General features: G+C 44.1%; 1 protein-coding gene across 1 annotated transcript in view; it reads left to right on the top strand.

Annotated features, from left to right (window-relative positions):
- The first annotated feature begins 710 nt into the window (after positions 1-710).
- The window catches only part of si:dkeyp-117b11.1 (B-cell linker protein), a 262865-nt gene continuing 237744 nt past the window's right edge, over positions 711-25831 (top strand). Inside the window, exon 1 of the mRNA XM_060931747.1 lies at positions 711-784. Within this exon, the coding sequence (XP_060787730.1) occupies positions 752-784 (33 nt within the window). The 5' untranslated portion in view covers positions 711-751. The remainder of the gene's footprint in view (positions 785-25831) is intronic.

Genomic DNA, 25831 nt, shown 5'->3' with positions numbered 1-25831 from the left:
ACCACCGTGCCGCCCCTATATATATATATATATATATATATATATATATATATATATATATAAAAATTTGGAAACGTTTTCATCAACAATAAATTACCAAGTATAATGTTTTTTGTCTCATTTGCTTAATTGGGCTCTCTTTATCTATTTTTAGGACTTGAAAATCTGATGATGGTTTAGGTCATTAGGTCATCTCATCTCATCTCATATCATCTCTAGCTGCTTTATCCTGTTCTACAGGGTTGCAGGCAAGCTGGAGCCTATCCCAGCTGACTATGGGCGAAAGGCGGGGTACACCCTGGACAAGTCGCCAGGTCATCACAGGGCGGTTTAGGTCATATTCATGCAGAAATACTGAAAATTCTAAAGTTTTCGCAAACTTTCAAGCACCATTGGATATTCTGATTTAATAAATAATAAAAAAAAAACCCAATCTATTAAAACATGCTTGGACCTAAATGTTTTAATCTTGTAATCACTAATTATGCTTAATTTGGCTAATGATTGCTTGGGGCATGATACATCATCCTGGTAATGAGCCTGAGCTTACACTAAGGTATAAGATTATGAGGAAAAACAAAATGCTTGTTCAGATCATTTCAGTTGATAAGGAACAAGTGGCATGCAAATTACACTCATGGAGCAGGTATATGCAAATAGCCTAGAGAGAGAGAGAGAGAGAGAGAGAACATTCCCATTACAGAGTTATATTTTATGTACATGCATCCAAACTGCACAACACAAGCTCCTTATGAGTGGAAGGGGGGGAAGCGGCGCGACCATGGTAATGTATAATTGTTTTGAGCTGTAAAATAAAGAAATCTTTATCTGTATTGAGCATATGTGTGTATCCTGAATATTTTCCATAAATGTGAGTGACTGTATGTGTTACATTTTGTTGAAATGTATGTAAAATCACTAAACTCACTTAAACTATTTTTGCCACTGCTATCTTTTGGTGTTTTGTGTCAGTTCAAATCAGAAAGTTGAATTATGTTACTGAAGTAATGTCAATATCTCATGCAAAACCAAGTGTGCTTATTGCTATTTATATGTTAAACCAGGAACATGTAAAAGAAAATGCTTTTAAAATTTAATAGAATTTAACATTTATGATTGCAATGATATTTCACATTAGAGGTGGCACAACAGTATTGGTCCTTGACAGTGTAGAACCTTCTTTCAAATGAAGAACATTAATCAAAATAATGTCTTTAACATCGGTTAATTAACATGGGAATTCACTTTGTCTTTCAGAAACCATTGTAGAAAGAGATAATAGAACTGGTTATTTGTCCAGGGTAGTTAAGGTGCAAAAAAGATTTCAATTACATTGGATGTATTGGAAATAAAATTTATATTTGGGATAGTGAGAGAGCACTTTTGGTACACTGGATAAGGAATTTAATACTATGAAGCCCAGCTACCTTTGTGTTAATAATACATAGTCAGATGTTCCATTTCTGTACTTCCTACTTCCTCCTTATTTGTATATTTTCTGACCCGTTGTACCAGGTAGTAGAGATATGAGAAAAAAAACCTGTCTGAAAAAGAAAGTCGTCAGTAAAGAAGTTATTTGGAAGGAATTAACTTTCCCACAGAGGGGAAAAAAGCATTTTAAGAAATGTCAGTGAAGAGACTTTCTGGACAACCAAGAGACAGATACACCAATGTCACCTTAGATGTATCTTTCAGTGGTGGAAAGAGTATAAAACATACTGACCTGAATTACAGCCCTGCTTCCAAAATAAAAGTTGGGATGCTGTGTAAAATGTAAATAAAAACAATGTGGTGAATTTCCAATTATGGACACCCTATATTTCATTGGAAATAGTACAAAACAACATATCAAATGTTGAAACTGAGAAATTGTGTTTTTTTTTTAAATATATAAGCTCATTGAATTTAATGCCAGCAACATGTTTCAACAAAAGTTGAGATGGAACAATAAAAGACTGAAAAGTTATGTAAGATAAAAAAAAAAAAAAAACCCTAGTGGAACATCCAACCATCATCTGTAGCCGCTTATCCTGAATAGGGTTGCAGGCAAGCTGGAGCCTATCCCAACTGACTATGGGCAAAAAGCAGGGTACACCATGGACAAGTCGCCAGGTCATCATAGGGCTAACATAGAGACAAGCAACCATTCACCCTCACACCTACAGTCAATTTAGAGCCACCAATTAGCCTAACCTGCATGTCTTTGGACTGTGGGGAAAACCAGAACACCTGGAGGAAACCCACGCAGACACAGGGAGAACATGCAAACTCCACACAGAAAGGCCCTCGTCTGCCACTGGGCTCGAACCCAGGACCTTCTTGCTGTGAGGTGACAGTGCTAACCACAACACCACCGTGCTACCCCCTGGTGGAACATCTTTCAACTAATTAGATTAATTGCCAACAGATTAGTAACATAATTGGGTATAAAAAAGAGCATTCCAGAGAGACTGAGTCTCTCAGAAGTAAAGATGGGGAAGTTTTATCACTGTGATAAAAATGATATTCATCAATGTAAAATTGCAAAGAATTTGAGGATCACATCACCTACAGTACATATCATTAAACAATTCAGACAATCCAAAGAAATCTCTATACACAAGGGACAAATCCAAAAACCACTATTGGATGCCCATGACCTTTTGGGCCCTCAGGTAGCACTGCATTAAAAACCCGACATTATTCTGTCGTATAAATTACTGCGTAGGCTCAGAACACTTCTGACAACCATTTTCTGCAAACAGAGTTTGTTAATGCATCCACAAATGCAAGTTAAAGTTCTTCCATGCAAAGAAGAAGCCATATATACAAAATATCCAGTAACACTGCTGCCTTCTCTGGGCCCAAGCTCATTTACAATGGACTGAAGACAAGTGGAAAACTGTCCTGTGGTCTGACGAATCTAAATTTGAAATTCTTTTTTGGAAATCATGTATGTCATATCCTAAAGAGGAGCAAGATCATCCAGCTTATCATCGGCACACAGTTCAAAAGTTAGCATCTATGATGGTATGAGGGTGCATTAGTGCACATGGCATGGGTAGCTTACATATCTAAGAAGGCACCACAATTGCTGAAAGATATAGGCTTTGGAGCAACATATGCTGCAATCCAGCTGACTTTTTTTTTAAATTTAATTTTATTAATTGATTTTTTTCAGGGAAGGCCTTGCTTATTTCAGTAAGACAATGCCAAACCACTTTCTGTATGTATTACAGTGGCATGGCTCTGGAATAAAAGAGTCTGGGTGCTAAACTGACTTGCCTGTGGTCCAGACCTATTACTCATTGAAAACATTTGGCACATTATGAAATAAAAAATATGACAAAGGAGACCCTGAACTATTGAGCAGCTGAAATCCTACATCAGGCAAGAATGGGACAATATTTCTCTTTCAAAACTACAGCAACTGGTCTCCCAAATGAGTGTTGTTAAAAGTGATGCAATACAGTGGTAAACATGGCATTGTCCCAACTTTTTTGGAACATGTTGCTTGGGTCAAATTCAAAATGGGCATATATTTTTGAAACAACAATAAAATCTCTGTTTCTCAGTAAAATTTGCAGATCATTACAACTCTCTGACTTTGGGAAACAGAGGAATGGGAAGCAGGCTTCACGACAGGGGAGTTCATTTTATTGTGCACACTTTTCAGTGACTATTCACCAAACAAACATGCGGTGGGATGTCACAGCTCTCTCTCTCTCATTCCTGGCTGTCTGAAAGACACACAGAGACACAGGTTAATAGACAGCCAGTAATTAGACACCAGTGCACCTCATCACATTACCTGCTGGTTCAACCTAGCCTGGGCCCGCCCATCCTAAGTGTGACACAACACGAGGGCCTGTTGCGAGCTTAGTCTGGCAAGGCAAGCTATCTCCAGCTCTTCCAAGCTCCCGAAAAATCGGGAGCCAATCAACTTTGAGCATCTCCAACAGCCCTGGGTAGAGGTGTGTTCAAGGCAGTGACATAGTAGAACTGCGACCGGAAGCCATAGATTGTTTACAGAATCTATGCCGGAAGCGCTTCATTCACTAGAAACATTACGAACATGGAGCAGCAGCAAACCTTTGACACAGCGGTAGATGCTGTATTGAAAGCATTCAACGGGAAGTTCTCATTGAAAACGGAGCAAAGAGCAGCCCTGGAGGTATTTATCTTCTTCCTGTTACTCAAGCAGTTTCCGTCGCGTCACATACGTCAGAGGAAAGAGTGATGTGATTGGTTTAAGCTTTGTCACAGCCTTTTCTGGCTTCGACCAGTAGCAAACTGAGGCATTTCAGGGAGGCGGGTCAACCACTCGCTTTGGGAAATGGTTGGGCTTAATATCTTTGCCAGACCAAATGCTCGCAGAGCTTTGAAGTCGCATTAGCCAGACTAGGTTCAACCTGCCTCCTTGCCGTTCACAGCCAACGCTTGACCACGTCCTTGCTGCCACATAACCCTACTGCCCAACTCAGGCTGGGGAGCCATCTAGCCTGCAGCTGACTCCCCCCCTGGAGGGAGAGGTAATCCACCACCACCATCTGTGCCCCCGGGCTGTGGACCACTTCGAAGGGCTGAGGGGCCAGATGCCAATGAGTTGGCATCCTTCATGCAGTGGAGCCACCGGAGCAGGACATGGTCAGAACAGAGGGCGAATGGGCATCCTAGCAGGTAGTAGTGAAGAGTGAGGACCGCCCACTTGATGGCCAGACATTCCTTTTCTATCATGCTGTGCTTTGACTCTCACATGGAGAGCTTGCGGCTGATGTACAGCACTGGACGCTTCTCCCCCTCCACCACCTGGGACAAAACAGCCCCCAGCCCTCTGTCCAACACGTCAGTCTGTAAAACAAAAGGGAGAGAAAAAAAGTCAGAAGAATGCAACAGCGGGCCCCCACACAAAACCACCTTTACCTGAGCAAAAGCCCACTTGCATGGCTCCATCCACTGGACCAGCTCTGGTGCCCCCTTTTTAGACTTACAAAACTTATGAATCAAGGTCAGTCAGCGGACTGGTGATGTCCGAAAAGTTAGGTATGAACCGCCTATAATAGCGAGAACACATCGGAGAATTCATCCTGCAACCTAATCACCTGTGCTCTCTGGGATGGTGAGAGGTGGTCTCCACAGTGGACCAGGGTGAATTGGGCCACACTTTTTAGACTTACCTCCAGTCCAAGCTCTGCCCTTTCCAGAATTACCATCGCCAGAGCCACAATTCTCCTAGGTTATGTGACTCAGTGCGTGGAGTTTTGCTTTCAGGTCAAGGACCTACAGAATTTCATTTTTGCTTTGAGACGGCCCCTCCTCCCAATTTTATTTAATGATGTCTAAGACACCACTGGGCTTGCGCCCATACAGCAATTCAAAAGGGGAAAATCCAGTGGAGGCTTGTGGGACCTCACACACTGCAAACAACAGAGGGTTAAGCCACTGGTCCCAATTTTTAGCATCCCTGTGAACGAACTTACGAATCATGTTTTTAAGTGTTTGGTTAAATCGTTTGACCAGCCCATCTGTTTGCGGATGATAAACACTAGTATGGATCGATTTAATCCACAACAATTCATATAATTCATGCAGTATGTGTGACAAACTTAGTGTCTCGATCAGTCAGGATTTCTTTCGAAATCCCGACTCGAGAGATAGCGCAAAAGAGTGTCTCCACAACATTGTGTGCTGAGATACTGCGGAGCAGCACTGCTTCCAGGTACTACATTGCATAATCCACAATAACTAACACAGAGATACCGCTTGCAGATCGATCTAATGGCCCTATGAGATCCATGCCAATTCTTTCAAAGGGGATCTCCATGACTGGCAATGGGCACAATGACGCTTTTGGTGTGGCTGCTGGATTTACCAGCTGGCATTTGCGACGTGCCGCACACCACTTGTGGACATCAGTGCGAATCCCTGGCCAATAGAAACAGGCCATGACACGATTCAGTGTTTCATCCTGCCCCAAATGCCCAGCCATAGGATTATGATGAGCTGCAAGGAATAAAAGTTACCTGCAGCTCTTCGGGACCAGCAACTGTGTTATCTTTTCTTTCATTTGAGTGTCTTGCATCACTCAATATAGCCTATCCTTACTAATACAACAGTACAGGAAGGAAAGTGTAACATTAGGCTGGAGGATTTGACCATCAATTACTTTCACTTCGTCAAAGGCATGTCTCAGGGTCTCGTCATGCGCCTGCTCCAGTGGGAAGTCCCCTAAGGGATTCCCCAGAGAGGGAGGAAAGCTCTCCCCACTCTCTGTGTCATCATGATGCAATGGTGATGCAGATGATCCTGGGACCACCTCCCCAGTCAATGTTGCGGCGGGATGCCCCCATAATGTGCTACTGCAGGACTCACCCACTACAATCAGTTTCATTAATGTTCTAAACCCCAGCCAATTGGTTCCCAGAATCAGTGTGTGAGTGAGGCTTGGACTAACCACGGCCTCTACATTATGATTTTTTCCCCGGAAGTGCATAGTGATGGGCATTGGTGGATATTTGTGTACATCACCGTGCACACACTTAACCTTCGCCAAACATGCATTTCCCAGTGCCCCCTACTGAGTCAGGCTTTGATGTATGGAGGTCTGATTGCAACCTGAATCCACCAAAGCCTGATGTGTATCCCCTTGCATACTCACAACTATCCTGTATGTCCCTGCTTGATCAGAGAAAGCCTGAGGTGCATCAGGGATGCAAATCAGTAGCCCTGCCTCCTTGCAGAAATGCTGATTCCCCACCTTCCCTCCATGCCTACAGACCTGCCCAAGCTCACTCTTGGTTCTGGTGGGCATGAATGAGTTAATCTGTGGAGAGAGAGAGAGGGGGTTAATGGCAGCACAGACACAGAAGGAGAAGGGAGAATAGAAACACGAGGATAGACACGGGTGCAGGGAATGGGTTTTGGGGGAGTTGGCCCCCATTTCTGCAGGGGCAGGGGAGGGGCGAGGAGAGGGGGAAGGAGAAAGTGAAAGTGATTGAGAGAGAGAGAGGGAGTTGTAACAAAGCCTGCTCCCGGATATGCCGTCAGATGATCCTCAGCCAGTCAGACCACCTCATCCAGTGATATTCAGTGACACTGGACCCACAATAATGTCCCGCTCAGCAGCTGAGCAACGAACTGCTCCAGTGTCACTCACTCGATGATGGTTTTGACTTCATTCTCGCCAGCCAGAAGCCACTGTCGGCAGGCATCTCAAAGCTGTTGGGCAAACATGAATGGCTGGCCCACTTTGCCATAAGCCAGCAAGGTGAAGTGCTGCCGCTGCTATTCTGGGCCACAACCAGCCCGCTGTAGGATGGCTTACTTCAGGTGGGGATATTCCTGCATGGTGGTGGCCAGGAGCTGTCAAGCCACAAGCTGGGCTTCCCCCGACAGGAGTGGCAGTAGGCGAGCTGCTCACTGTGAGGCTGGCCATGAGCTCACCTCTGCAACATGCTCAAACAGCTCAAGGAAGGCGTCGGGGTCATCCTGCAGCCCCATCTTCACCAGCTGAATGGGCATGCTGGCTGCAGTGATGACAGCTGGAGCACCTGCAGATTGGACCCAGCTCTATATCATTTGCAGATCCTCTGCCTGGACTTCAAGCAGAGCCTGGAAGCACTAGCCCAGGTTGATGGACAGTGCGACAAGGGCATGCTGCTGGTGCTGGAGGTCATCTGTGAGCATTTGTAGGAGTTCTCGGACTGGTTCGGATCCCATGGTGGCATTTGTTCCTCAGTCCCAGGTTTCGGCACCAGTGTAACAACTCTTTGACTTTGGGAAACAGAGGAACAGGAAGCAGGTTTCAGAACAGGTAAGTTTGTTTTATTGTGCACACATTTCATTGACTATTCATGACCCATAAACACACTAACCACACACATGGTAGGGTGTCACAGCGCTCTCATTCCTGGCTGTCTGAAAGACACACAGAAACATGTTAATAGACAGCCAGTAATTAGACACAGGTGCATCTCATCACATTTTACACATTCACAGCTGACACTCGACCACACCCCTACTACCACAATCACATTCTGTTTTTATTTATATATTACTCAGTGTCCCAACTTTTTGGAAAAGGTGTTGTAACTTAACCAAATGCTGTTGGGATTTCTGTTGCATGCTAGGTTTGTTAACTAACAATCTAGCTAATTTTAAGAAATATGTTTCTATAATTAGCTAGCTAGGAAAAATGCTCCTTCCATATTACCTTGCTTACCATCTATAGGCAATAGGAATAGTTAGATATCCAATATTTACCACAAGCAAGCACTACTGGACATCTTTGTGACACCTTCAGTTTAAAAGAGTTTCATCCTCTGTAATTAATCAAAAGATATGTCAAGTGATTCTTGCTTATTCAGCTAGCTAATGGCTTACCTGTGTGTAGCAGTGGAGGTATATGGTCTTGTCATATTTGTGGGTCAGACTCACAGGTAATGCATGATGATTCTCACCTGTGTGTACTCTTGGTGAGGTTACTTATGTCACCACCACAGGTTTGACATTGAGGTATGAAACACTGATATTTCTATGAGTTTTGGCTCTTAATTTTTGCAGATTATCATGATGTTTCTGTTGAAGCACTTCTCATCTCATTATCTCTAGCCGCTTTATCCTGTTCTACAGGGTCGCAGGCAAGCTGGAGCCTATCCCAGCTGACTACGGGCAAAAGGCGGGGTACACCCTGAACAAGTCGCCAGGTCATCACAGGGCTGATACATAGACACAGACAACCATTCACATTCACACCTACGGTCAATTTAGAGTCACCAGTTAACCTAACCTGCATGTCTTTGGACTGTGGGGGAAACCCATGCAGACATGGGGAGAACATGCAAACTCCACGCAGAAAGGCCCTCACCAGCCACGGGGCTCGAACCGGGACCTTCTTGCTGTGAGGCGACAGTGCTAACCACTACACCACCGTGCCGCCCTGCTTTATTTTCATTGAGTATCAAAATTATTTAAAATTGAGGTGGCACAGTGGTGTAGTGGTTTGCACTGTTGCCTTACAGCAAAAAGGTTCTGGGTTTGAGCCTAGTGGCCAATGGGGGCCTTTCTGTGTGGAGTTTGCATGTTCTCCCCGTGTCTGTGTGGGTTTCCTCTGGGTGCTCTGGTTTCCCCCACAGTCCAAAGACATGCAGCTTAGGCTAATTGGTGGCTCTAAATTGACCATAGGTGTGAGTGTGAATGGTTGTTTGTCTCTGTGTCAGCCCTGCAATAATCTGGTAACTTGTCCAGGATGTACCCTGCCTCTCGCCCATAGTCAGCTGGGATAGACTCCAGCTTGCCTGCAACCCTGCATAGGATAAGTGGCTATGGATGGATGGATGGATTATTTAAAATCTGTATATGCCGTCTTTAATTGGCTTATATTCTTTGGGGATTACATGCATTTTTTTAACTGTTATGGTGACTAAAAAAGTACTAGATAGGAAGAAAGTACTATAAATTAATATACTCCTTGCAAATACCATGACACTGAACAATGTACTTAAGGACTTTAATGAGAATGCATAATTTATTACTTTCCATCCCTGATGTCTTTTACACACACACACACACACACACACACAATCATGCTTTTGTCCATCATAAGTGGATGACATGATCAGATTCTGTCCTTAAAGCATATACCCAGAGCCATGGCCTCACTTTCAATTATAAATGCCTTGAGACCTCAAGAATGGCACAGGAATAGTTTTAAGTGTTCACAATAAATCTAATATCGTAATTTTTACAATTAAAGTGATTCATATAGGTAGCGGTCTGAGTGAATGACCTTGACGTCCGTAACGTCACAACAGGAAGTCTATCAGTCTCATCGAGCTGACTGCAACTCCGATCCTCCATTTTGAGCTAATTTATCGCCGTGCCATGTAGATGTGGTTTTGGCCGGTGCAGCAACATGACAGAAGCTGGACTTGTGTTGCATTCATAGTCCAAGAATGTTCAAACTGCAAAGATTTGGACGCGTTTTGTGAGAAGTTCACAGGCACATTGGGCCCCTACGAAGTGGTCTCTCCTCTGCTCTGCACATTTTACTGAAGACTCGTATGAGACCTCTGATCTGTTGAGGAGCGTTGGCTATAAGCCCGTACTGAAAGAGGGTACAGTACCAACAATTAAAGGAAAAGACTACAAGTATTTTTTTTTTTAAAAGGAAAGTAAGTTCAGTTGCACCAGTCCTCCTGAGTGAACCGAGGGTTGTTGGTAAAACCTGGGACGGAACGGGATGGGACATATCGCTCAGGCAGTGACCTTCCTGCAGTTGTTGCTAAAACCGGTGACATCCTGTTCCGTCCCGGGTTTTAGTAATTGCCTGAGCCCAGCACTAATGGTGGACTCCACAGTATGAAGAAAAGTAAATGAGTGGAGCAGCCGTCTTATTTCTAAACTGGATATCATTGCGTCTCTGTGAATGAACGGAGAACTGAACAAACAACTGAAAGTCAGATTGTTTCAAAAACAATTGGCCTTCAAGAAGCGAGAACACAGACGGGTAAGCTCTGACTCTCATTTGGATAAAAAAAAAAAAAAGTTGTTTATCTGCATTTAGATTAATACATGTAACTTGTATTGTGTATTTAAGTTACCAGTATAAGAATTTAATTTGCTTCAGAATGTGATTCTCAGTTCATCTGATTATTTAATTAGCCTTTTACGTTTTATCAGTGAAAATGCATGTACATGTATGCTGCATAAGTTATAACACCTACAGTGGTGCTTGAAAGTTTGTGAATCCTTTAGAATTTTCTATATTTTTGCATAAATATGACCTAAAACATCAGATTTTCACAGAAGTCCTAAAAGTAGATAAAGAGAACCCAGTTAAACAAATGATATAAAACTATTATACTTGGTCATTTATTTATTGAGGAAAATGATCGAATATTACATATCTGTGAGTGGCCAAAGTATGTGAACTTCTAGGATTAGCAGTTAATTTGAAGGTAAATTAGTCAGGTGTTTTCAATCAATGGGATGACAATCAGGTGTGAGTGGGCACCCTGTTTTATTTAAAGAACAGGGATCTATCAAAGTCTGATCTTCACAACACATGTTTGAGGAAGTGTATCATGGCACAAACAAAGGAGATTTCTGAGGACCTCAGAAAAAGCATTGTTGATGCTCAACAGGCTGGAAAAGGTTACAAAACCATCTCTAAAGAGTTTGGACTCCACCAATCCACAGTCAGACAGATTGTGTTCAAATGGAGGAAATTCAAGACCATTGTTACCCTCCCCAGGAGTGGTCGACCAACAAAGATCACTCCAAGAGCAAGGTGTGTAATAGTCGGAGAGGTCACAAAGAATCCCAGGGTAACTTCTAAGCAACTGAAGGCCTCTCTCACATTGGCTAATGTTAAGGTTCATGAGTCCACCATCAGGAGAACACTGAACAACAATGATGTGCATGGCAGGGTTGCAAGGAGAAAGCCACTGCTCTCAAAAAGAACATTGCTGCTCATCTGCAGTTTGCTAAAGATCGTGTGGACAAGCCAGAAGGCTATTGGAAAAATGTTTTGTGGACGGATGAGACCAAAATAGAACTTTTTGGTTTAAATAAGAAGCGTTCTGTTTGGAGAAAGGAAAACACTGCATTCCAGCATAAGAACCTTATCCCATCTGTGAAACATGGTGGTGGTAGTATCATGGTTTTGGCCTGTTTTGCTGCATCTGGGCCAGGACGGCTTGCCATCATTGATGGAACAATGAATTCTGAATTATACCAGCAAATTCTAAAGGAAAATGTCAGGACATCTGTCCATGAACTGAATCTCAAGAGAAGGTGTGTCATGCAGCAAGACAATGACCCTAAGCACACAAGTCGTTCTACCAAAGAATGGTTAAAGAAGAATAAAGTTAATGTTTTGGAACGGCCAAGTCAAAGTTCTGACCTTAATCCAATGGAAATGTTGTGGAAGGACCTGAAGCGAGCAGTTCATGTGAGGAAACCCACCAACATCCCAGAGTTGAAGCTGTTCTGTACAGAGGAACGGGCTAAAATTCCTCCAAGCTGGTGTGCAGGACTGATCAACAATTACCGCAAACGTTTAGTTGCAGTTATTGCTGCACAAGTGGGTCACACCAGATACTGAAAGCAAAGGTTCACATACTTTTGCCACTCACAGATCTGTAATATTGGATCATTTTCCTCAATAAATAAATGACCAAGTATAATATTTTTGTCTCATTTGTTTGACAGGGTTCTCTTTATCAACTTTTAGTACTTGTGTGAAAATCTGATGATGTTTTAGGTCATATTTATGCAGAAATATAGAAAATTCTAAAGGGTTCACAAACTTTCAAGCACCACTGTATCCTGTTTTAATGAGAGTCAACCCACAATCAATGAAGTCATCAATCTTAGTTGAGCAAGTCGGTAACGGCATTTCTTACTTTCACCGTAAATATTTTATTTATATGACTTTGGGCTTTAGCTGTAAAAGGCCTCGGCCTTAAAACCGGTTCCTGCTGTGACGTCACGCACTCAGGGTTGTCTGGCTCAGCGGGGCAGCTCGAATGCCAACTTTGCGGTCGATTTTAACTCTCAAAAAAAAAAAAAAAAAAAATTATTTATATATATATATTATTCCCATTTATCAGTCCCCCCAGGATTTCGCGGGCTTTTTTTGTGATTGTTGCAGGCTAAAATGTCTGATGTTGCAGGGGATTTTCAAAAAAATTGCGATGAAAGTTGCAGTATTTTTTAGGTTTTTGTTGCGATTACATTGCGGGAGGAAGTTAAAGTTGCAAGAAATTGTGGCGATTTTCTCTTTTTGAGATTAAAATTGAGTGATACAGTATGTTAAGTTATTACTGAAAAACTAATGATTAAAAAACAGACACTGAGAAATGGTGCTATAAACAACTTTACCAATATAAAAGATTACCAGGACTACAAAAATGCAGAAAAATAGGCTTTACTTATCCAAATGCACCTGTTGGTTCAAAAGTTAAAGTGCATAGAACCTCACAGCACAACATGAAGTTACCTTAAAATATAATATAAATGCCTCAGCTTTCATGTAAGAAAAAAAAACTATTAATACTAGTACTGTGTGCAGGCAGTCTCTCCTGAAGACTAAATTAAACAATCATAAACTAATAAAATAAATGGCTCAGGCTTCATAGAAGGAAAAAAAAAAACAATTTGAACAGAATCTCACAGTATGATGCTGAAGCTGCCTAAACAATGGAAAATAAAATACCATTTTGGCAAAAATGTTGGCATCCATTAATTTCTTGTATTAAGTAAAAAAAAATAATGGAAAGTGCACACAGTCCTTCACTGTAAACATAACACACTTTGAGTAACAGAATTTAAGCCTATATAAACACTGACTCACACATGCTGCTTCTCTTGAACGTATACACGGAAGTAAGGCGGAATGTAGTTTGTCGACGTCACCTCAAGACGTCGCCAACGATTGCTCAAATTTGCGGGAAAGTTGCAGGGATTGGATATAATTGCAACATAGCCCTGAATTCGCGGGGATTGGTTGAATTTGCATTGAAGTTGCAAATCGCAACATGGCAAAATCCTGGAGGGTCTGATGTATGCAGCATACAAGCGTCAAGGATGGAGATACTATCCACTCAGAAATTTATTTAAAAATAAAGGCTCTGCGTATCTCCTCAGGGCTCTACAGTGCACACATTTCACTCGCATTTGCGAGCGAATTTTTCGGCATGCGAACGACGAAAAAAACCCACACACATTTGTGCGAGGGCTTCTTGTGGCCGACAATTTAGGAAAGCACTGAGCACAGACGCGACGAGTTTAACATTTCTAAAATGTATCAAACGTTAAACTGCAAAGTATGTAAATCTAGTGCTGGATAGCCTACCTAATATTTTTTACACTAGAGACAAGAAAATTACATCAATGTGTTCATCAGAGCCTTGTAGTGCTCAATGTGAAAGAATTTTGTGAATATCTCCTTCCGTTTTCATGTAAATCCCCATTGTTTGGAGGGAGCACTCTGAGAAAATCCTTCACTTTCTGTGTGCCTCTCTGTGTCTCTGCGCTCAGCGCGCGGGTGGGGGAGGGACTGCTCGCTCTCTCACACACACACACACACACAGGAGGGAGGGGCTGCTCCCTCTCGGAGAGACACATGCTTGTAGCATCATGGCAGTGTAACGAGTAACGGCCTGTATTGTTGTGTGTGTGTGTGTGTTCAGTGTTGTGTACGTGTGTGTGTGTGTTCTGCCTGCACCTTGCTCCCTGTCTGTAGTTGCGTGCATTGCCTCTGTCTTGCACTGCGGTGGTTCCCACGGTAGCCGGGGGGAGAGTGAAAAAGTTACTTTTTTTGCCGTTCTGCCATGCTAGTGCGTTTTACCAGGACATGAGATTTCAGCATTTTTATTCTTCTTGGTCTGTAGCTTGAATAAGTTTAGGCTACTGAATAACACTTTCAGTTAAAGTTGAGTCTGGTGCTTTTGTGCTGACGCTACAATAGCCTACTATCAAAATAAATATCCCCGTAACATTTCCCGTTTTCTACTCATCTTTCTGTGATTGCCCCTCTTTCCCACAGTTGTATGTTGTGGGTGTGGCATTAGGTGGGAAAAGTGCTTTTTAGGGATTCATCAGCTCATTCAACTGAGAGATAACTGAGAGCTGGTTCGGACCGAGCTGAGAAATATATTCGCTATGCAGAGAATAACGGCATTTTTTAAAAGCAATGATGGTGGAAACAGAATAGAATAATGAGATGGAAAGCACACATCCCAGTGCAAACATTTAGATGGGAACATACAACACAGCAGAAAAACAAATCATATACAGTATATACAAATGGTGCATGTCACAACACAGCAGAAAAACAAAGAATATATATACACAACTGGGCATGTTGAGTTGCAGATGTTAATTGCACATTAGTTATAGAAACTCAGTTCAGCTACAAAACTCAGGATATTGCACTGTATTTGGTATTGCATTGTATTGGGTATGGATGTAAAAGTGTAGAAATATAAATATAAAATATACAAAAGCTATAAAAACTAAAAAGTTGCTCTGTGAGGTTGCACTGTAATAAGTATTGCACTGTATCAGGTAAGTGTGAGAATATTGTCCTTTTAGGTCCTTGTTGGTGCATTGTTGCACCTGCCAGAAGTGGCATCAGTCAGTGCATGTAATTAGCCTTTTTCACATTACGTAACTTGCAGAAGAACCTCACATCCGTTTTCAGCTTTTTGTATGGAAGAAGAGGCGGCATGCTAATCTGCTGGCTAACAAGTAGCAACCATAGAAAGTCAGTAAACTTCCTTTCCAAAACAAGGCAGATAGGTGACTGGAATGGTCGCTAACAATACATAATGATAAACAACAATGCGCAATATTATCTATCTTATCTGTGAATGACACAGTTTTGTTAAGGCCCCGGTCACACTGCCCGAACTTTGCTGGAGCGTTCCTGGAGCGGTGAAAAAAATTCATCACCGCTCGTAACCGTTCACCACCGTTTAACAAAAGTTGGCCCCCGTTAAAGCAATGCCGTATACGCTTGGCCACCGCTGATGTTTTTCGAGGGGCCCTCCTACCGCTCCGAAAGTTTTGAGCTGCACAAAATATTGTGAGCGGTGAGGAGGGGGCAATTTTCCACCCCGGCAAAGTTCACCCCTGCTCCACCAACGCCCAGTCAAAGTTTGGCACCGCTAGACGCAAGTTCGTGGACGCTTGGGTCCGCTAGGCCAACGCAGAAATCTTGAACGCTGGACCACCGCTGCTTCGCCAGCGTTGCCCGGGCGGCGATTAAACGTTGCACAAACTTCGGTGGAGCGGTTGTAAGCGTTTTACGAGCGGACACGGGGTTGCTGGAACGGTGTCGGGCGTTGAAGCAGCTATCCATGGCGGCGATGAACTTTGGTTTGGTGTTGGTATAGAGGTGTCGGAGCGGGACCAGAATTTGGCTATAAATACGGGCAGGGGCGCAGATATGTTTTTTGAACTGGGGGGGACAAAAAACTGGGGGGGACAAAGCTGCCAGCAAACCAACCCCAACCCCGATATGCCTGTCAAGCTTGTTGTGGGTTACCATAGCAACCAAGCTCGAGCTCGCAACCTGTGCAGTCTGCGCAGCTCAACCAACCGAATATCAGTCTTTGTTTTGTTTTATGTGAGTTGTTGCAACTATGTATACACTGCTGTGCACCTCAATAAACCGAATGGTAATTAGTCTTTTGATTTTTCCGTGAGGTTTGCCTTATACAGACAGCATAGACGTTTTTTCCTCCCTATAAGTGGGTGGGACGAATCCCCCCCCCGTCCCCCCCTCTATCTGTGCCCGTGAATACGGGGAGAAATGGACCAGGAGCTCATTTGGAATCGAGCTGCCGTCGAGTTCAGACCTCATCTATATCGAATTTGCTCAAAGTTACAGTAAAACTGTATCACCATGGATGCTGAGAGACTTGCTATGATTGGTGCTAAACCAACTTTATACCCCCGCCGAGCCAAAGCCCGCATGTGCAGAACGCCGCTATACCAACGCTCGCTACCGCTCGCTACCGCTAAAGCAACGGCGGCTTCAGCGGTGCACCGCTAAGCCAACGCCCGTGTTTTCGATTTTTTTTCCCATATTGTGCGTGGTGACGAGCGTTGTCAAAATTCGGCTCCCCCTCCCTACCGTTCAAGGAACGCTCCAGCAAAAGTTCGGGCGGTGTGACCGGGGCCTAACATATGTTGCCGCCGTATACCTCTTCTTCCATTCAAAAGGCTGAAAACGGATATGAGTTCCCCTGCAAGTGACGTAATGTGAAAAAGGCTAATTGTTCAAGGTGGTTATGGCCTGTGGGAAAAAAAATGTTTGAGTCTGTTGGTCCTTGCTTTGATGCACCTGTAATACCTGCCTGAGGGCAGCAAGTCAGTCAAAGAACTCACAGCCAAGGTGAGAGCTGTCCTTGATGATGTTAGCTTTGCTGAGCTCTGCTCTCTGTTTAGCTACTGTTTGTTCATTCATTTAGTTGTTCGTTATTCATTTGTTTGTTCATTCATTCATTCTCAATTGAATTTTGCGTCTTATGTGTTGGTGTGCCTAAGGTTTGCGCTGCAATAAACCTTTAAAATGAAAACCTACTTGTGCTTGTGCCCCCATTTTTTTCCCCTGTGCTCCTAAAATTTTTAACTTGGGAGCATGTGTGCTCCTGAAAAAAAAAAAAAAGTTAGTGTAGAGCCCTGCTCCTTTAAACAGAGGGTTATAAGATGGCCAAACAGTCCAATCCTGGAACGATAGGTTCTGTTACTGATGGGGCATGTATGAGTAGTATTGGTTCTAGCAACATCCTTAGGTGTCTTCTTCCTGTATTGCTTATGCTACTTCCTAGCAGTCCTATTCTCCTACAATGTCCAAGTCCTATTGAGGGTGAGCTACTGCCAGGTGCTATGATCAGCAGCAGCGACCTACAGGTTCTCAGGCCTTACATCACACTTTTTCATAGAAAGCTTTATTTGGTCTTTATTTTATCTTTTTTTTTATTATCTGCCCTCCTGATGAGTATCATCCATGATGTAACTGACCATAAAGCACTTTGCAGGAGTTAGGACGTCCTAATAATATAACCCACCGAGCATAGTTGGTGTTTGGTCATCATGGCCCCAACTGATGGTTGGGCTTCACAAGTACATTATTTGGCCAAAACTATATAGACACCTCTCGTAAGTATTGAGTTCAGGTGTTTTAGCCACACTCATTGCTAATCGGTTAATAAAATCAAGCACATAGCCATGCAATCTCCATAGACAAATTTTGGCAGTAGAATGGATTGCTCTGAGGGGCTCAGCATCTTTACATGTGGCACTGTCATAGGATGCCACTTTTGCCATAACTCAGTTCATGAAATTTTTGCCTTGTGGTGTTATGATGAAATGGAAGCATCCAATAACAATAATAGTTCAGCAATGAAGCCATAGACCACTCAAAATCCAGGGTTTCCCATACATAGACCATTGTGTGGCGCAGCGCCACACAATGGATTCCTATCGCCACACAATCAGACTCGCGATTTTGGGAAAAAAAATTCCGTTGCTTATTGTTCCGTTCATTCATAGTGTTCTTTCTTCTCGTTCACGTGCATGCACAGACAGAGAGAGAGAGACGGAGAGGCGTGTACACAGGCCTGCCATTTGCCTGTTAGGCTAATTAAAAATAACGCAGCCTTCCCGATTCGCCTTCCGACCCCTTATTTTAAAAGGTAGCCTACGTCGTGCTCATGATGAGCTTTATCATAGCCTTCTTGGCTTACATGAAACAGACATCCCTGAGTCAGGCTATAAACCAATTTTGATGCATACAGTAGCAGCTTGACGCGAAGAACCGGCCTTATTGCATTATCCCGTTTATCCCGCTTAAGTTATTAATAATGGCTTGACATTCACAATAAATAAGGATTTCCCACTAGCCTAAATAAAATGTTGTTATACTTGCAGGGATGCCTAGTTGATGCTATCTGAAGCATAAAATCTGAATCAGAGATGCACCGATTGACCGGCTGCCGATCGGAATCGGCCGATTTTCACGTGATCGGCCATGACTGGCCGGGCAAAATTAAAATATGCCAATTTTCTGCTGATCAAAACTTGTGTATCACAGAGAGATGAAAGTGGACATACTCGCAATTCGCAACTAAAAAGACTGCAGCTACACTGACAGCTTGAACATGCTTTCTAGTGCGATTGTGTTGCGCTTGCGCAGAACAGTGTCAGTCCTGCGTGCCTAACGAGCTCCGGTGCGCGCGCCGTTAACAACAAAAAAATCACTATGTTTGGATATCCAAATATAGTGATTTTTTTTTTGTGCCAGATATTGGATGTGAAAAGAAGAAAATGTTTGTGGTTGTGTGAATTTCCCATTATGGAATTAATACGTTAGCCTATTAGATTTGTACAAAGAGAGAGAGAAAAAAAGTCTTTGTTTTACAACCTTGGTTACACTTGATTCCATTGGAAATTACTCTACAAATACACATTTGACAAAGATGATAGAATGGCTATGGTATAAGTATGACTGGAAATTATTTTTGTATTTTGATACTGAATGAAGAAATGGGTTGTTCCATAAGACACAAGTTTTCAGATCTAAATAGGCTTATGAAAGTGTGTTCCATAGCAGTAGGCAAATAATATATGAGGGGGAAGTTGTTTTTGTGCCAGATATTGGATGGGAAAAGAAAAAATGTTTGTGTGAATTTCCTATTTCAGGAATTAATATGTTAATACCAAACATGAAGAATGTTCTTTGTAAAATCTGTCTGTTTTCAACCTTTTGAGGTGTTGAAAATTTATTACTGAAAATCTGGCAGAATGTTCTATTAAAGAAAAGATAAAAAGAAAATAGTCTTTGTGCTGTGAAGTGGTTTGAAAAAATGAAATCGGAATCCGCCAAAATCGGTATCCGCCAAAATCGGTATCAGCAGGTCACACTCCATGGAAAATCGGAATCTGCCCAAAAAATTGCAATTGGTGCATCTTTAATCTGAATATTTTAAGAAACATCTTTATTAGCTTTATTGGCGAAGTAGATAAACCATCACTGCATCACTGATACGCACACACGCTGGCAGCTGAATTAAATGTTCTGATAGGGCATGCAGGCTTTGCACCAATTAGGGTAATGCTCTTTCATTATTGTTAGTTGCCTTGGTGTTACCTTAAGTGGTTTCTTACATCTAATTATGATATTTTATTATAATTGTTACATTATACTATTTATTTCATTTTAGTATTGGTTGAGGTAAGTGTTAAGTTCAATGTTTAAAATAAAAACCTCCAGCTTGTTTTTTGCAATTTATTCCTTGAATGCCAACTAAAGAATGATTGAAAGATTGCCACCAAAAAGGCAAAAAACTAAGGTAAAAACTAAACTTCAATTTTGGTGAGTAATTTTCATAAATTTAAAAGACAGGTTTTCCACCAACATCAAGCCCAGCAAACTAATGGCCTGCCCTGTAATGTAAAGTTGGGTCGAGGAATGAAACCAGGCAGGGTTCTGGTAAAAATTGTTTTAGCTGTCTTCTCTTAAAGAACTTAAAAGAATTTAGATTGAACTGAATAATCTCAAATGCTTCTTGTAGCATGTAGTGAAAATTCATTATGTCTGATAATTATAACTATTCTTTTAAGTTAGTTTCTTAAGACACGTATTTTTAAGTATGTTACCTCGCTTGTTGACAGTTTCGGCGAACACTTGCTTCTTGTAGCTTTAAAATAGTCCCAGCAGGTGACTCTGAAGAAAAATAGTGTGTTTGAACACCGCCCGCTGTAAACACTTTGCATACACCCCAATGACCGACTCCACCGACCGCCACGACACCACCATGCACGATTCCCTCATCGGTACAGTGGGGCACCACAAATTGCTACCTGGTCTGTGGGAAACACTGAAATCACATATCATCCATTGCATCACTCACTGCAGAGTTCTGAACTGCCACTGGAAGCAATATCAGCACAAGAACTGTGCTTCAGGAGATTCATGAAATGGGTTTCAGTGGCCGAGCAGCTGCACACAAGTCTAAGGCCACTATTAATAATGCTCAGCATTGGCTGGAGTGGTATTAAGAATGCTGCCACTGGACTTTAGAGCAGTGGAAATGTGTTGTCTGTCTTGATGAATCAAGCTTCACTATCTGGAAGCCTGATGAATGAATCTGAGTTTTGTTGATGTCACACTTGTGTACATCATGGTGCTTTCTCATTCAGTCACTTAGGAAATGACTGTAGCTTTTGGCCAGGAGAAGTTATCAGGTGGTGTCCAACTTTCATCGGGCGTTTCAACCCTAAACCACAATGCCCTCCAGTTAGTGGGTTGGCAACAATGGCCAGTCATTACCCAACTTCTCCTGGCCCCCAGCTTAACTCCTCCCTCCTATTCAAAAGCCAGCAAGAGGCTCGCTCTGCTGCCTCCTCCAACCTATGGACAGCTATCTTCCTCTCCTTTCCTACTATTCCCAAAGCTGTAAGTGTGTTCCACACAGACTGTGCCGGGAAACCCCTGCAGCATCCAACCTCAACTGGGAATAGCCAGGCCTGCCATCCTTTGTCCCTACATTGCTGGACCAGGTCCTGATACTTGGTGGCTTTATGCTCTGAGGGCTCAACATATCCATCTTCCCATGGGACTGTCAGTTCAATCAGGATGATCTTCTTGGCCTCCTCCGACCATATGACCATATCAGGCCTCAGGTTGGTTTGAATGACCTGGGGAAAGTGTAGTTTCCGTCCCAGGTCCACCCTCATCTCCCACAATGGTGCTGTCTGCAGGAGACCCTTCTTGATCTTAGAGGATGGTGGTTTCTCCCCCTCCCTGATGAACTGAATAGATGGTGTTAGTCTCATGTGAACTTGATGCTTTTTCCATTTCTCCTGCTCCAAGATGTCAGCCAGTGCTCTGAGGACCTTGTCATGGTTCCATATGTATCTTCCCTGGCTCAGGGCAGTCTTGCAACCTGCCAGGATGTGCACCATTATTCCTCTCTCCCCACATAATCTGCACAATGGGTCTTCCCTCATTTCCCACCTGTGCAAGTTTGTTGGAGTTGGAAGGGCATCATACACTGAACAGAGCAGGAAAGAGATGTGATAAGACTCCAGTCTCCAAAGTTCAGGCCAGGTGATCTTGCACTTTAGCAGGTCCCACTGTGTCCAGGCTCCTTGTGATCCAAGCTCTACAGCCCTAGCCCTTCTCCCCTCCTCCTCTAGCTGTCAGACCTTGGCTTGGATCATAATGTCTCCTCTGCCTTGGGTTTGATTTTGCCCATTGCTGGAAATGGGTGGATCCGAGTCCCTGGCACCCAGTGCACAAGTTCTCAATGATGTCCTTTAACTTTTGAATTTTGAGAAGAACTCAATCTACCCAGAATGTATAGTGCCAACCATATGATAAGTGTGTGATCTGTCTCTGCTAACATCTAATCCCACAGGCAGCAACAGTATATACTTGGAGCAGCCACACATGTTTCCAAGAAGGCTCTTTTATCCATGAAGCCCTGCCTCTCATCTGGAAACAGTGATTCCGATTGGTGAACCAGGGAGTAGCCATGCATACCATCCACACAACAATTGGTCAAGTCACCACCTGTGAGCAAGTTAGGTGGTAGTGAAAAGAGAGAAAAAGAAAATGATGTCCATAAGTGACCCATGTTTGTGACAAAATGAAGCTGTCTGAAGTAATGATGCTTTCCTCCCAAATGTAATGAAATACAGTATAACAAATGTTGAAGCTTTTAAACATACTTGCCCAGGGTGTACCCCACCTCTTGTCTGAAGTCAGCTAGGATTGGCTCCAGCTTCCCCTCTGACCCTGAGGGATAAATGATATAGATGATGGATGCATGTACACTAGTGGCATCTGGTGTTCATAATCTCATCTCATCTCATTATCTCTAGCCGCTTTATCCTTCTACAGGGTCGCAGGCAAGCTGGAGCCTATCCCAGCTGACTACGGGCGAAAGGCGGGGTACACCCTGGACAAGTCGCCAGGTCATCACAGGGCTGACACATAGACACAGACAACCATTCACACTCACATTCACACCTACGGTCAATTTAGAGTCACCAGTTAACCTAACCTGCATGTCTTTGGACTGTGGGGGAAACCAGAGCACCCGGAGGAAACCCACGCGGACACGGGGAGAACATGCAAACTCCACACAGAAAGGCCCTCGCTGGCCCCGGGGCTCGAACTCGGACCTTCTTGCTGTGAGGCGACAGCGCTAACCACTACACCACCGTGCCGCCCCCGTGTTCATAATCATGAAATGCAAATTCTAGTGGATGCAACAGGTTCTGGGTTCCAGATAATAAACCTGTGCGTTCAACTGCTTTGAAAATGTTTTACATTTATTTAAACAATAGACAATTGGTGACTGTAGGAATGAGAGCGGGTGGGTGGAGCACAGAAGTACGGCAGGCCAGAACTGAGTTCCAAAAACTCTATTTGCACTTTTCAGTGACTACTTTCACTCTCCCAGCCACATACGCATGCACACACAAGTCGTCTGGTTGGGGAGAAAGCCCCCTTCCTCTGTGAGCTCTCTCTCTCTCCTTTTTATAGGGTGCAGTCACTGGGGAAGACACACAAACAGGTTAACTACCATCAGGTGTAGTGATTCTGCCACTTACCTTCCCTAACTCCGCCCTCCGTTCACAGACCAATGCTTGACCACGCCCCCACTGCCACATACCCCCCCGACAGGAGAGGAAATCCATTACGACCATCAGCACCCCCGGCCTGTGGATCACCTTGAACTTAAACGGCTGGAGTGCCAGATACCAACGGGTGATCCGCGCGTTGGCATCCTTCATGCGGTGGAGCCACTGGAGGGGCATGTGGTCTGAACAGAGGGTGAAAGGGTGTCCCAGTAAGTAGTAGCGGAGGGTGAGGACCATCCACTTGATGGCAAGGCACTCTTCTATAGTGCTGTAGCGGCCCTCATGCACCAACAGCTTCCTGCTGATGTACAGTACTGGGCGATCCTCCACCTCCTAGGACAGAACAGCCCCCAGCCCCCTGTCTGACGTGTCCATCTGCAAAACAAAGGGGAGTGCGAATTCAGGGGAGTGCAACAGTGGCCCCCCACACAGTACAGCCTTTACCTCAGAGAAAGCCCGCTGGCATTGCTCCATCCACTGGACCAGATCTGGTGCCCCTTTTTTAGTGAGCTCAGTCAGCGGGCTGGTGACATCCGAATAATTAGGTTTAAACCTACGATAGTAGCCAGCCAGCCCCAGGAACTGTCTCACCCTCCTTTTTTGGTCTTGGGCCTTGGGCAGGCTGCAACTGCTGCTGTCTTATTAATTTGGGGACGCACCTGCCCATTGCCCAAGTGGAAGCCCAGATACCATACTTCCACCCGCCCAATCACACACTTCTTCGGGTTGGCTGTGAGACCCACTTGCCTCAGCGACCTAAGAATGGCCCTCAGGTGTTGTAAATGCCATGGTCAGTCATTACTATAGATTATAATATCGTCCAGGTATGTGGCCGCATAGGTGGCATGGGGGCGGAGGACCCTATCCATAAGCTGCTGGAACGTAGCGGGTGCCCCAAACAGCCCAAAAGGAAGTGTGACAAACTGGTATAAGCCGAACGGTGTGGAAAAGGCCGTTTTCTCTTGGGATAATGGAGTCAATGGGATCTGCCAATATATCTTTGTCAAATCCAGTGTCAAATAAAAACGAACTGTGCCTAGTTGATCAAACAACTCGTCAATACGAGGCATTGGGTACACATCAAATTTAGACACCGCGTTGACTTTTCTATAGTCCACACAGAACCAGACCGACCCGTCGGCCTTGGGAACCAGCTGCTCCAGTCACTGTGGGACTCCTTGACGATGCCCATGTTGAGCATGGCCTCAAGTTTTTCCCGAACCACCTTTTTCTTGTGTTCAGGCAACCTGTAAGGGCGGCTGCGCACTACCACCCCCGGGGGCGTCTCAACGTGGTGTTCTATGAGGCGGGTGCAGCTGGGCAGGGGAGAGAACACGTCAGAAAATTCGGCTTGCAACTGGGCAACCTCCGTGAGTTGAGTCGAGGAGAGGTGGTCTCCTCAGGGGACCGGAGTGGTAAGCAATGCCAATGTTCCCCTTTGAACCTCTGTCCCCAGCTCCGCCTTCTCTGGAACCAATGACACCAACGCCATGGGGACCTCCTCGTTCCAAAGTTTTAACAGATTGAGGTGGTAAATCTAATGCCCCGCCCTTGTCCGTTCGCCTCACCTCATAGTCAACGTCCCCGACTTGCCGTGTGACCTCAAAGGGTCCTTGCCACTTTGCGATCAATTTGGAGCTGGACGTGGGTAACAGCACAAGCACTTTATCTCCCGGTGTGAACTCCCTAAGGCGCGTGCCCCTGTTGTACAGGCGGATTTGCCGTTCTTAGGCCAGCTGCAAATTCTCCTGGGTTAGGTGTGAGAGTGTGTGGAGTTTTGCGTGCAGGTCGATAACGTATTGAATTTCATTTTTGCTTGTTGAAGGTCCCTCCTCCCAATTTTCCTGCAGCACATCTAGGATGCCACATGGCTTATGCCCATATAATAATTAGAACGGGGAGGACCCCGTGGAGGCTTGGGGGACCTCTCGCATTGCGAATAACAGGGGCTCGAGCCATTTATCCCAGTTACATGTGTCCTCGCTTACAAATTTTTTTAATTATGGTTTTGAGAGTGCAATTAAACTGTTCAACTAAGCCATCCATTTATGGGTGATAAATGCTGGTGCAGATCGGCTTAATTCCCAGTAACCCATACAGTTCATGCAGTGTGCGTGACGTAAATGTAGTGCCTTGATCAGTTAGAATCTCTTTGGGGATTCCAACTCGGGAGATGACGTGGAAGAGTGCTTCCGCAATACTACGTGCTGAGATATTGCAAAGCGGCACTGCTTCCGGATATCGCGTTGCATAGTCCACCAGAACTAAAATAAAGCGATATCCTCGTGTTGACCGCTCTAATGGCCCGACGAGATCCATCCCAATTCTTTCGAACAGGGTCTCGATTAATGGCAGAGGACGCAAAGGCGCTTTTGGAATGGCCGCTGGATTTACTAACTGGCATTCGCGGCACACCGTACACCACCTACGGACATCACCGCGAATCCCTGTCCAATAGAACCGGGCCATTATTTGGGCTAGTGTCTTATCCTGTCCAAAGTGTCCAGCCATGGGATTGAAGTGAGCCGCCTGGAATACCAATTCCCGGCGGCTCTTTGGAATCAAAAGCTGCGTTATCGGCTCCTTCGTCTGAGTGTCCTGCGTCACTCGGTATAATCTATCCTTCATAATGGAAAAATAGGGGAAGGACGGGGTGGCATTTGGCTGGAGTGTCTAACAGGAAATC

Source organism: Neoarius graeffei, chromosome 10 (genome assembly GCF_027579695.1).
Source record: "Neoarius graeffei isolate fNeoGra1 chromosome 10, fNeoGra1.pri, whole genome shotgun sequence".
Classification (NCBI taxonomy): Eukaryota; Metazoa; Chordata; class Actinopteri; order Siluriformes; family Ariidae; genus Neoarius; species Neoarius graeffei.
This window is presented reverse-complemented; position numbering and strand designations above follow the sequence as displayed.